Source organism: Mastigoproctus giganteus, chromosome 9 (genome assembly GCF_048544385.1).
Source record: "Mastigoproctus giganteus isolate SK-2022 chromosome 9, ASM4854438v1, whole genome shotgun sequence".
In the NCBI taxonomy this organism is placed as follows: Eukaryota; Metazoa; Arthropoda; class Arachnida; order Uropygi; family Thelyphonidae; genus Mastigoproctus; species Mastigoproctus giganteus.
Genome location: NC_143583.1, coordinates 11,912,271 through 11,926,002, shown reverse-complemented (window position 1 = coordinate 11,926,002; position 13,732 = coordinate 11,912,271). Strand labels below are relative to the sequence as shown.

General features: G+C 38.8%; 1 protein-coding gene across 1 annotated transcript in view; it reads right to left on the bottom strand.

Moving 5' to 3' along the window:
* Window positions 1-13,732, bottom strand: part of Cbl (E3 ubiquitin-protein ligase CBL) — a 455,909-nt gene that overhangs the window by 355,729 nt on the left and 86,448 nt on the right. Inside the window, exons 2-3 of the mRNA XM_090382106.1 lie at window positions 7,226-7,372; window positions 6,986-7,117 (exon numbers count right to left, since the gene is read on the bottom strand). Of these exons, the coding sequence (XP_090238232.1) occupies window positions 6,986-7,117; window positions 7,226-7,372 (279 nt within the window). The remainder of the gene's footprint in view (window positions 1-6,985; window positions 7,118-7,225; window positions 7,373-13,732) is intronic.

Below are 13,732 nucleotides of genomic sequence, written 5' to 3'. Positions count from 1 at the left end.
TGTTGTTGTTTGGTTTTTAGGAGCATTAGCAACTAAGGCCATATTGCTGTGGGATATGCGGTGGTGATTCCCTGACCTTTCTGCATCCTCCGTATTTGCTAGTAACGGGCTCGAACCCCGGTCTAATCAAGAAGCGTATGCTACGCACTGCTGCTCCTTCCCACCTGGCTACGGAGGCACCTGGAAATTATAGAAGCCAATTCAGAAGAACAGTGCCCATGGAAGTATCTGTAGAAGAGGCATGCAGCAGAAAGAGTACATTTATGAGATTCTGTTAGAGTCGAGTCATTAAGTAACCTAACTGCCTCTTCTAAATGGAATCTAGAAGCCTGAGAGAGGTTTTGGGGGCACCGCCCCAGATGTGGGAACAATATTTCATGGTAGGGTGGATTTGTGATTTGTACAGAGTGAGCAGCTGTTCGAAAGAAAAGTAACACTGACAATGAAAGAGAAAAACAAGTTTTTTTAGATGCAGAGGAAGCAATATTTGTGATGTGCTTGTGCCAAGAGAGATTAGAAGTTAAGATAATTCCCAAAAGAGATATATCAACTTGCCTAGAAATCGGAGTGTCACCAAAGATAAGTATAGGAGCAGAAGAATCCATTTTTTATATGAGATATAAGACAAGACTCAGTTTTCGAAGGATTGAAATCAACTAAGTTGTCTTTGCCCAACTGGACAATTACCTGTAGATCGGCATTTAAGGAATTGGTTGCAGATATTTGAAAAGTTGAAGCTGATTGAGCAGGGCAAGGTTTCTCAAAATGGAAAGTGGAATGCAATGTGCTATCATTGGAAAAAGTATGGATAGGATTTCCAGTCAATGGAAGAAGGTCATTAATATACAAGAGGAAAAGAGTGGTGGAAAGAACTGAACCTTGTGGGACACCAGCATTGGTGGAGAAATTAGAAGACAGAGAGCCATCTACCATCACCCTGAGTGAGCGATCAAAGAGAAAACCAGATAACCAATTACAAAAAACAGTGGGCAAACCAGAAGATGGAAGCTTGTTTAGAAGACCTTTGTGCCAAACAAGAGCAAAAGCCTTTGAGATGTCAAGAGCAAGTGCTTATGTTTCACCGAACTTTTCCATTGAATTTGTCCATAAATGGGCAACATAAGCCAGAATATTACAAGTGGATCGACACTGAGGGAATCCAAACTGGCGATTGTTGATCAAACGAAAGATTTCTAGGTAGTTTTAAGAGTCGGTGATTAAATGATTTCTCCATTACTTTAGAAAGAGTAGAAGTAATTGCAATGGGACATTAACTGGATGGGAGAGATTTGTCACCCTTTTTAGAAACTGGCTGGATATGAGCAAATTTCCAAGCAGAAGGAAAAACACCTTTGGAAGAAGAAAGTTAGAAAAGGTGGCAAAGAACAGGAGTAAGTTCAGGAGCACAGGTTTTGAGAACAAGTGGAGAAATACCATCAGGACCTGGAGCTTTCTTAGCATCAATATTCATCAAAATCCTTTTGATGAATATTGATGCTAAGAAAGAAGACCACAGGAGGCATTGAATGGAGCGTGTTGGGAATGGTGGGAGGTGTTTTACCAAGATCATTGGAAAGAAATATGGGATTCTAGCAGGGCAGCTTTATCCTTGGCTGAAGTGACAACAGAACCATCTGGTTTTGACAGAGGTGGGAGCAGAGATGGGCAAAAGTTGCAGCCAATAGCTTTGGCAAGAGACCAGAATGCTTGGCTAACATTAAGGCAAGAAGCAAGTTTTCTACCCTTAGTCTGCCGAAAATCTAGTTCGGACTAATTAATAACTGCTTTACAATTGTTGTGAGCTTTAGTGTAGGCAGAAAACAAAACTGAAGAAACGGAAACAAGCCAAATTACGATATGCAACATTCTTCTCCTGAATGGTGTTAGCACATTTATTGGAAAACCAAGGTTTAGATAAAGAACGAGATTTTAAAGTGGAGTGTGGGATAAAGGATTCCATTCCTACAAGAATAATTTCACTGACACGATCTGAGAAAACGTTGACATAATAAGTTTTGAAACAGTAGTCCAACCAAGGAAAAGAAGAAAAGAAATCTCGCAGGTCATCTAATTTTGCATTCTTGTAAGGCCAAACAACACGAGGTTGGGAATAGCCATGAGATAAAAGCTCCATTGCAGAAAAGATAATCACCAAGTTGTGATCTGAGGTGCCTAAAGGACCACTCACTTCGACTGTGTACTTAGAAGGGTTGTTTGTGAGAAAAAGACAGGCAGGGTTGTCAAGGACACTACTGACACTATGCTGCTGCAACAGGATTTGGAAAGGTTGAGCAGATGGGCTTCGAGGTGGCAAATGAAGTTTAACATTGACAAATGTAAAGTACTACATATGGGAAACAGCAACCCCAGAGCAACGTATCAACTCTGTGGTACTACACTGACAGTGGTAGAGAATGAAAGGGACCTGGGGGTGGTGGTGCAGGCAGATATGAAGTTCTCTGAGCAGTGCAGACGAGCTGCAAGAGTAGCTCATGGTGTATTGTCAATGATATATAGGAATTTTTCTAGCAGGGATAAGGAGGTGATTATTCCCTTGTATAAGGCAATGGTCAGGCCACACCTAGAGTACTGTATACAGGCCTGGAGGCCTCATTTCAGGAAGGATGTAGAGCTGCTGGAAAGAGTACAGAGAAGGGCAACTAGATTGGTGAATGGGACAAAGGGGTTCTCTTACGAAGAAAGGCTTAAGTTTTGCAAATTACAGTGTCTGGAAACTAGGCACCAGCGGGGTGATCTGATAGAGGTGTACAAAGCCTTGAATGGTTTGAGCATGCTCAATGCTGATGGGATTCCTCCTCTAGCTCAGAAAAATCACCTGAGAGGGCATAAATTCAAATTGAGGAAAGACAGATGTAGGATAGATGTGCGGAAATTTGCCTTTAGCCAGCGGGTGGTTGGTGGGTGGAACAGACTTCCATCCCTTGTCGTGGAAGTTGATAGCCTAAATAAGTTTAAGGCTCAGCTGGACAGGTATTTCGAACGAACAGAGGGGTGAAGTGGAAGTGGTTATTTTTATTTATTTATGTTACTTTTTTTTTTTTTTTTTGGCTGATGCTGCATAAGCTTGCTTTCTTGCATCAAATGCCTCTACTAATGCTAATGCTAAAGATCAAGCGTGTTGGCTGTATGGTTAGGAATGTGCGGTATTCTAGTAGGTAAAAGAACAATCTGTGCAAGGTCATTAGTAATTGCAAAAGCCTCAGCATCTCAACCAGTTGGGTCGGTGTGACTAGAAAACAGAAGTCAGATGGAGTTGTGAACATTAAAATCACCAAGGAAAATTACCTCACTCTTAGGAAAGTTGGAGTGGAGAAAGTCAAGTTGCAAAGAGAGGAAGTCAAAGAGCTCCAAGTGATTAGAGGAGTTGGGAGAATGGTAGAGACAACAGATGAATTTGACACAATGAAGTAGAGAGATTTTAAGCCAGAGAAAATCGAAAATGAGAAGATTCAAAATTACCAAGTCGTTGACAGGGAATATCGGAATGGACGTATGCCAATTACCACCTTTGAGGTGAAAGGAATCATACAGCGAATAATTTGGGCAACTGAGATGAGCAGTAGTTGAATGAACCCAAAACTGAGATTCTGTCAGAAAAAGTATACGATGTTTGGCAGACTGCAAGTGGAAATGGACATCGTTGAGATTATAATTGAGACCACGTATATTTGTGAAATGAACTAGGAAGAGTTTAGGGGGTTTAAATATTTTTGCAGATAAACTTACTCTATTAGTTTGACAATTCATGGTGTATTTAATAGTAAGAAAAAGTGGGGGGACAATGCTGTATGAAGTAATGAAATTTTTGGATATGGTACACATGGTAAAAATATACCCAGGTCCTTGACGTAACATGGCCTTGACAATGCCGCCCCCATACATACTACTCGGAGTTCCTGCAGTCATTATCTGGCAGAGTAGAGGTAACAAGCTGATCCAGAAGCCTCCTAAAGAGTTACCAATAGGTTCAGGTCCAGTGTACTAACTAGCAGCCGACCTGCGAACACCAAAGAAAAAGACTTGGAGGTAATTGTGCAATCAGATATGCAGTTTTCTGAACAATGCAGACAGGCTACCAGAGCAAGTGATGGGGTCTTGTCAATGATATACAGGAATTTTGTTAGCAAGGATAAGGAGGTGATTATCCCTTTGTATAAGGCAATGATAAGCTTGTGCCTTGAGTACTGCGTACAGGTCTGGAGGCATCATTTTAGAAAGGATGTAGAGTTGCCAGAACGAGCATAGAGAAGGGCAACAAGATTGGTGAGGGATCCTCTTACTAAGGAAGGCAGTTGTACAATGGTAACATCAGGAGACACACTTGCGAGGTGATCTGATAAAGGTGTATAAGGCTTTGAATGGTTTGAGCTGGCTAAATGCTGATGGGATTCTTCTTCTTGCTCAGATTACAAATCTAAAGGGACATAAATTTCAGTTGAGGAAAGACAGCTGTAGAACAGATGCACAGAAATTTGCCTTTAGCCAGCAGGTTGTTGATTGCTAGAACAAACTTCCATCTGTTGTTGAGGAAGTTGATAGCTTAAATAAATTTTAGGAAGAACTGGACAAACAGTTAGAGCAAATGGATGTGTGAAATGGAATTTTTTTTTTTTGGCTGATGCTGTTATAAGCTTGCTTTCTTGCATCATATGCCTCTGCTAATGCTATTAACCTCACTAAGCTGACGATACCAAGGTTGGCAGGGTTGTTAAGGACACTACTGATACTATGCTGCTGCAACAGGATCTGGAAAGGTTGAGCAGATGGGCTGAGAGGTGGCAAATGAAGTTTAACATTGACAAATGTAAAGTACTACATATGGGAAACAGTAACCCCAGATCAATGTATCGACTCTGTGGTACTACGCTGACAGTGGTAGAGAATGAAAAGGACCTGGGGGTAATTGTGCAGGCAGATATGAAGTTCTCTGAGCAGTGCAGACGAGCTGCAAGAGTAGCTCATGGTGTCTTGTCAATGATATACAGGAATTTTTCTAGCAGGGACAGGGATGTGATTATTCCCTTGTATAAGGCATTGGTCAGGCCACACCTTGAGTACTGTATACAGGTCTGGAGGCCTCATTTCAAGAAGGATGTAGAGCTGCTGGAACGAGTACAGAGAAGGGCAACAAGATTAGTGAATGGAACAAAGGGTTGCTCTTACGAAGAAAGGCTTAAGTTTTGCAAATTACAGAGCCTGGAGACTAGGCATCGGCGAGGTGATCTGATAGAGGTGTATAAGGCTTTGAATGGCTTGAGCATGCTCAATGCCGATGGGATTCTTCCTCTTGCTCAGAATAATCACCTGAGAGGGCATAAATTCAAATTGAGGAAGGACGGATGTCGGATAGATGTGCGGAAATTTGCCTTTAGCCAGCGGGCAGTTGGTTTGTGGAATAGACTACCATCGCTTGTTGTTGAAGTTGATAGCCTAAACAAATTTAAGGCTCAGCTGGACAGGTATTTCGAACGAACGGAGGGGTGAAATGGGAGTAGTGGTTGTTTTTTTTTTTTTTTTTTTTTTTTGGCTGATGCTGAATAAGCTTGCTTTCTTGCATCATATGCCTCTACTAATGCTAATGCTAAGCTTCTGGGACTGTATTCAAAAAGAGGCAGTCTGGTTAATTACTGACAAATCTCTTATGAAATCTCTTCACTGTCTCACAGATGCTCAGTTTCTGCTGCATTCCTTTTGTATAGATACTTCCACCAGTCTTCTGAATTGCCATCTGCAATTCCCCTACTCTCGTCCAAATCAGTCAGAATTCATACCACAAATACTTATCAATCATTCACTGTCCAACTTGAAATTTGCAAAACCAACTTTGACTATTCCTCATTTATCCCTTCTATTTCTGAGACCTTTCTTCTGTCTTCTCAGCCTTCAACCTCTGCACTGTACTAAGTGCTGTAGGCTCTACTATGTTTCATACTTGGGATTTTCACAAAGAAAAAACATAAAATAAAATAAATAAAAGGAAGTAATTAAAATATATATTGCATGCAATTTAATTCCTGATTTTTGTGGAAAAAATGCATTGTTAATTATGCCAAGTCTTAAAAATACTCTGTATGGGATATTCAATTAAATGAATACATTAATTACTGTAACATATTATTTCATATAATACCACAAATCAGAAACTTTCATAACCAACTTCAACACGTCTTCTTTTTGCAGATAATCATTCCCCCTCCCATTATTCATGTTGCTTGGATCAATATGAAAAAATATTGAAATATTAATATTGAAAAAAATGATGGTGTAGACGTGCAAAAATGTGCCAGGGAGTGATTGTTGAAATTAACTTCCTAGTGTTGTGGAAACATAGTTTGAATAAATTTATGGAAGAATTAGGCAAATTATTAGAGGGATAAACAGATGAGGTAGGGTGTTTTTTTTTTTTTTTTTTTTTTTTGCCAATGCTATTAAGCTCTTCCTTGCATCATTTGCCAATACTAATAAATAAATCAACTAGAGTAGAATAAATTCAATGCCTTTGTCTTGCTCAGACTACACACATTACAAGCATAAATTCAAATCAAGGAAGGATAATTATAGATAGATGTCTGGAAGATGTCCTTCAGCCAGCAGGCGGTTGATTGTTGAAACAGTCTGCTATCTGGTGTTGTGGAAGTGGTTAGTCTGAATAAATTCAAGAAGAAACTAGCCAAACTATTAGAGGGGATGAATAGGAGATGTGCAAAGATTTTTTTTTTTTTTTTATGATGGTGTATAAGCTTTTTTCTTTGCATCATTTACTACTACTAATACTAAATACTAATTTCAAAATATATAGCTAGGGGTAATGGGAATGCCCTTTCAATTGTGATAAAAATATACATGACCAGTGAGATCTAATTTTCACTTAATGGCTTCTACAAATATAATATGATGCTGTTTTCTGAACAATGACATATCGTAAAACTAAAATTCATCCATTTGACTACAGCATTCTGCTTACCTTCCAGGTTTGTTGATATATTTCTGTAGCCTTGCTTTTACTTCATCATATGTTAGGAATGCAACATATCCTGGATGAGTAACTGCTAATATCTGCCAATTCTGTAACAATGTTGACCATGGTTGGAATAACCTACAAAAAATATAAATGGCATTTCTTAATAGTATATGAAACAGCTATTAATATTCAAGTTGTTTTTAGGTAAAGAAATTTATATAAATTATAAAATTTTATACTGACCTTGTAAATACATCAAATTCAAAATTGGATATGTAATCATTACAAGTAAGGTCTATTGTTGATTTCAGTGCCATTGCTTCCAACCCAGAACTTATGGGGTGAACCTGATGAAGGGTTTGCCGGAAAACTCTCCATGGAACAATTGTGCTACAGGAAAGAAGTGATAAAAAGCTGATTTATTTATTTTTTCTCTATACAGGAATCATATTGAGTAGCAGCAATTATATTTTTATATATATATATATATATATATATATATATACACACATAAAAAAAAAAACTTATTAAAACATAGTTTTAAAACATTTGTATTACAAAAGAAATAAAGAAAATACGTCTATTTCTTGATATGTTATTTATTTTGCATACTGACTTTCATATAATTCAGATATTTAATGCAAAGCTTATAAACATTGTCCCTTCAACTTGAATGATTCTGGAGCAGAAATCCAGAACATTCATAAAAAATTCTATATTTTAATAATCTGAATACCTATATCAGAATATAATTTTAAATTATTTTTATCATGAATATTCACTTTAGTGTTACTTTGTAACTGCTATCTCTGAATATAACATTCAGATAAAATACTAGTACCAAATCTGAGCATACTGTTTTGCATATTAACAAGTGAGAAAAATTACACAAGGTAACCTTATCAAACACATAGCACTGGCTATACAGGAAATTTAAGCACCCTAACTTCCTGAATCAAATGAACAAAGTTACAGACAGGAAGTTGAGTGACCATAAAAGTGAAGTGACCTAACCTTCGAATAAACTAGTTTTAAAAAATGCGACTGACAAATTAAATTAAATATTAATTTTAAATAAAAAACAAACAAGAATGCAAGAAAACATTTAAAAATTAAAATACAAGCTATCTAAATAAAATCATTGAGAAAGAAAAACAATTATTTTAAGTTCCCTACTTGGATATAATATGGCCAAATATTTTATCTCTTGGCTATTTATATTACTAGAGGTTTAATATCGGAAACAATACGCTATTTCACTTCCTTTTCAAGATGTGTAATGTTCAGAGTTATCTAAAAATTATCAAGAAATGAATACAAGTTATCTAATAGCTTTTCTCTACAATTAACAGTGAAAAGAATAAGCATATATAAATGCACCTACAGCAAAACAAGGAAATAAAAATCAAAAGAAATTTCAATATTTCAAATATTAACTCACTTAACAGCTATATAAAGAATAAGTTAAGTGAATTAAAACCTGGGTTGTGATAGTGCCTTCCAGATGGTTCCACATGGTGGAGCCAGCTGAAAAGGCACTTTCGACAAGACTAAAAAAAACTTTTCTGTGACAGAAAAAGACTAAAATCAACAAGACTAAAAAAAAACAACTTTTTTTGTGGCTGATGATAAAAGAATTTATGGTTTTTTACTTGAAATAACTGCTTTTATCATGAAATCTTTCTTGAATGAGAGTTATACTATCACTAACACAAAATCTCATTTAATATTTTCTATTATTTATAAAAAATTCATGGTGACAATTACTTGGTGTCACAAATAAATTTTACAAATATTAATCTCAACTATTGAGGATTTTTTCCACTCACTCTTCAATAATTTCTTTCAAAGATAATATCAACTGCCAAATATTTTGTTTGTATAATGCATTTCTCTAATAATGGCTACTACAAAGTATAGTACAATGCCCCTCTGCACTGCAATCTAAACAGATTCTTGAGGACAGAGCATTTCACAAAAATTGGTTACACAAGATAATTACAAAATAGGGGATATGCATATGAAGATTTGATTCTAACTTCATAACAGGTTGCTTATAAATGCTACTGCCCAGATTTTTGGGTATCGCTATTAAGCACTACATTCGTATACACACACATGCAGTGCCCTCATGCTTATGCTGTGTGTGTGTCCATGCTGTTGTAATTCTTTCATGGAAATCTGCTGTGGGTCATCTGTTGCTTGGAGGAGCTCAAAACCAAAGCCCTCTATTCTTTTCTTGATTGCCAGTGCACAAATTATTTTCATGAAATTTTATATTTGGCTCATATAGATTTGTCAAGCCATCCCAAAATTTTATTAAAATCAGACAAATAAAAAATCCGGCAATTGTCTTTTTTTTTTTTTTTATACAAATTGTAAGGAAAACAGAAATTCATAGATTAAATGTAGTTTTAATACAGTATTGTTAGCTTTGGACCGTCTGTGTACACTTCATGGTATTGTTATCTAAGACTTGTGAATGTGGCATCATTTGTGAAGAGATACATATGGAGAGAAAAGTGACTTAAAAGAAGAATATATGGAAGCAGGGCTGTGGAGCTGGAGCCAGCGCCAGGAAAAAAAAAAACACTGGCTCCTAGGCTCCAAATACCTTGGTCAGTCATAAACATGAGGTTGGCACATATGTTATATGATTTGATACTTCAAGGTGTACTATTATTTCTCTGTTCTTTTGTTTACTTTTTTTTTTTTTCTCACTAAAGAAGTGAGTGGTTTTCGAATAATGCACATTTTATTTTTTCAGAAATGTTAAATGTGTGGAAGCCTTCTACAATGAACAAAGGATCCAGAACAAAGTCTAATGTATTTGAATACTTTATGGTCACTGAAGATGATAAATAATATATTTGCACATGCCAAAAGATGACGTTGATAGCGAGATTTTGACCTGGAGCAAAAATTTGTAAAACTTTGACCAATAAAATCAGTGTTTCAACTTATGTCCAACATACAAGTGAGTACCTTCATCAACTAGTGAAAAGCATTCTGCAAGAGTTTGAAATAAGAAAAGAGCATGTATTGTGCATTGTGACTGATAATGCCTCTAACGTGTCAAGTACCATTGAGAAGTTAAATAAAGACCAAGAGAGAGGTGATTCAATAACAGATGATGAAAGTGAAAGAGATGAATCAAGTGGTGACTCCAGAATTATAACCTGATGATGATGACGCAGAAGCAGAACTGGATTTAAGTGACATCATGGATGATATTTCAAGCCACTCAAGAGTCTAGCACATGAATTGGTGTTTTTAATTTACAATTTGCAATGGCTTAGGAAATAAACATGCAACTGCTCTTGTCAGTAAGGTGAGACAGGTTGTACCAAAACAGTAGTTCCCAAATTACTGAGATCTATGGATCCTTCAAAAAAAATCAAAAAAGTTCACGGACCTCTTCAAACATCAAAAAACGTTTGTGGGCCCCTATATATAACATATGCATATGTTATATGCATGTATACATACAGAGTCCAGTCACAATATAACCCCCCCCCCCAAGGCAGACCACACACACCTAGCGAATCAGAGCACACGTGTCAAGTTCACACACCGTAAGCGTATAAGGCTTGATGTTCAGCATCCATGAACACAGTAACAGCCTCCATCATGGGGCAAAGCACGTGACCTATCAAATCTGAAAAAAAGGCATGATCATTGGCTATTGGGTCAGGGGTTCCAGCATTTCCGAAACAGTAGACTTTGTGAAATGCTCACGTGCTACAGTGGTGAAAGTGTATCAAGACTGGATGAATGGGACAGTTTTGACAACCCGACATGCCAATTGTGAAACCCCATGCGCTACTGATCCCAGAGGTGAACATCGGCTGAAACGGTTGGTCAGGACCGATTGGCGCGCTACTGTTACTCAACTGGCTGTCCAAATGAACCATGGGGACACCAGAAAGGTCTCCAACACGACAGTGCAGCGAAACCCTGTTTCGCATTGGGCTCCGGAACAGATGCTTGGTGACAGCACCTATGCTGACAGCCATTCATCACTAACAACACTGTCAGTTTGCAGAGCAATACCGACACTGGACCCCGGCCGAGTGGCAACAGGTGGCCTTCTCCAATGAGTAACAGTTTCTGCTCCACCAAGTGGATGGACGGTGGCGTATTAGGCATGAAACCTCCGAGAACTGACACCCGGACACAACTGTTGGCAGAAGGCAGGCTGGTCGGGGCAGCGTTATGAACTGGGGAATGTTTTCATGCCATGGCTTGGGTCCACTGATACCTCTGGTGGACACCCTGAATGCAAATGGTTACCTATCAATCGTCACCAATTAGGTACACCCGTACATGTCCACAGTTTTCCCTGGGGGGCGATGGTATCTATCAGCAAGACAATGCGGCATGCCATGTCACTAGAATTGTCCGTGAGTGGTTTGAGGAGCATGACGAAGACTTCAAGCTACTCCCTTGGCCACAGAATTTCTCGGGTTTTTAACCCAATTGAAAATCTATGGGACCTCCTCGATCAACACATCAGACAGATGGATTCTCCACCAAGGAACCTGCAGGAACTCCAGAGTGCACTGCAGTCTGCATGGTCACAGATACCTGCAGCAACCTTCCATGGACTTATTGAGTCCCTCCCACAGCGGCTGGCTGCAGTGCATGCTGTGAAAGATGTATATTCTGGATTCTAGGTAGGTGGTCATAATAATGTAACTGGACCCTGTGTATATATATATATATAGAGGTCATTAGTATACCCTTTGCAGACCCCCTGGTACTTGTCTATGGAACCCCAGGGGTCCGTGGACCCCGGTTTGGGAAATGCTGGCCTAGAGGATCACCAACCTTGATTGCGGGATTTAAGAGCTTTTTGTGATAAAAAATATCAAGAGTTGAATGTGTGGTCAGGATTGTTTGGTATTTTAGTTGGCAAATGAACAATCTGTATGAGGTTACGAGTAATTGCAAAAGCCTAAGATCGCTTACAGCTGGGTCTGTGTAGTTAGATATTATTGGTGGCTGAGATGTCAGCTTGCTATTTTTGGCTCGCCAAAGGACAAAGGTCAGAGAGCATGTGACTGATATGCTTATTTTGGTTCCTCATCCTTGAAATCCTCAATTTGGGACCTCAACCGGTAAATAGGAGGATCAAGAAGTCTGAACTGCCTGGCTGTAGAGGGGGGGGGGTCAACACTGTAGTTTCTGCATTAATTCTTGGAGAATCACCCTCATCTTGGAGAGTACCTGTTGTGACTTCTTTTTTTTTTTTTTTTCCATTAAAACTCCAAACACAACAGGTATTAGAACCTATAGTACTTGGTATCATGCTTGGGTTACAGGTTGAGAAGACGAAAGAAGATATTTGTTCCATTAGACTTGAACTTCTGTAGACTGTAATTTTCAGGAAATATGTACTAGGAAGGTCGTTTCAGAAGAGAGCAGCTGAATGAATAAACGAAGATGATGAAAACTTGGTTCTGTGAGTTTGAATTTGAACAGTAAATGGATGTTGGCTGGTGGGGGCACGTGTTCGGACTGTTTTGAAAGAGAGAGAGCGGAAATTATAGAAGCCAATTCAGAAGAACAGTGCCCATGGAAGTATCTGTAGAAAAGGCATGCAGCAGAAACAGTACGTCTATGAGACAGCAAGAGGAGAGACTCTGTTAGAGAGGAGTCATTAATTAACCTAACTGCCCTCTTCTGAATGGAATCTAGAAGCCTGAGAGAGATTTTGGGGTTGACACATTGTCACCTGAAGCCTTTAGGGTAATGGGGGTGTTTGCTTGATCCATGAAAGTTAAAGTGCTGTGCATACATCGTGATGGAGGAATTCAAACGTGTGCAGGAATATTTAAAAATTAGAAATACCTGTTTATCATATCATGAAGATGATACCTCATCAGGCTTGAGCAGAGGAAGAGAAATGTGAATCTTTCTATAAAGTGAAGTATCTAAATTATTATCTAAAACTAAATTATTATGTTATGGGCCTTTATGAGACCTTGAAGGACAGGGTGGATGCCCTCGAAGGAAATAAATTGAGGGGCCCATCAAGCTCTCAGCTGCCCACATCAACGCCAGAGCTTGCACTTGGTCATCAGGCAACACAGGGGCAGCCCCCTAGGCAGAATGCGCTGGTCCCACAGGAACTAGTAGTTGTTGGTGACTCTATTGTCAGGGAAACGGGGAACATGCTTTGTAAAAAGGATAGGTGGAATAGGACCAGGGTATGTCTGCCAGGGGCAAAGGTTGATGACGTAGAGCGGATATCATCTTTTAAGGGCACAAAAGGTGATATAGTTGTACACGTTGGCACTAATGATATTAAGAGTAGGAGACCGGCGGAATTACTTAGCAAGTACAGGTCACTGTTGAAAAAAAGCCGTGAATTAGGGTTGAACTTGAAAGTGTCTGCAATTCTGCCCAGACACGATAGGAGGGAGTATATGATGAGAGCCTTGTCGATCAATTCGGCCCTGGAGGGATTGTGCAAGGCTCAAGGGGTAGAATTTTTTTCAGCCTGGACTGTACTTGTCAACAGGAGAGATTGCTTCTACAGGGATGGGATACACTTAAATAGAAAGGGTGCAAGAATTTTTGCTGATGCTGTCGAGGCAGTGTTAGGTGGGTCGGAAAACTGCTAGTTGGGGGGGATACAAGGACTAATAGATTAACAGTAGCCACTGGCAGAGGTGGAAGTGATTCTTGCACTGCTTCTATTCAAATGAGCAGAAGTCTGAAAAACAAGATGCAGGATATTTCAGA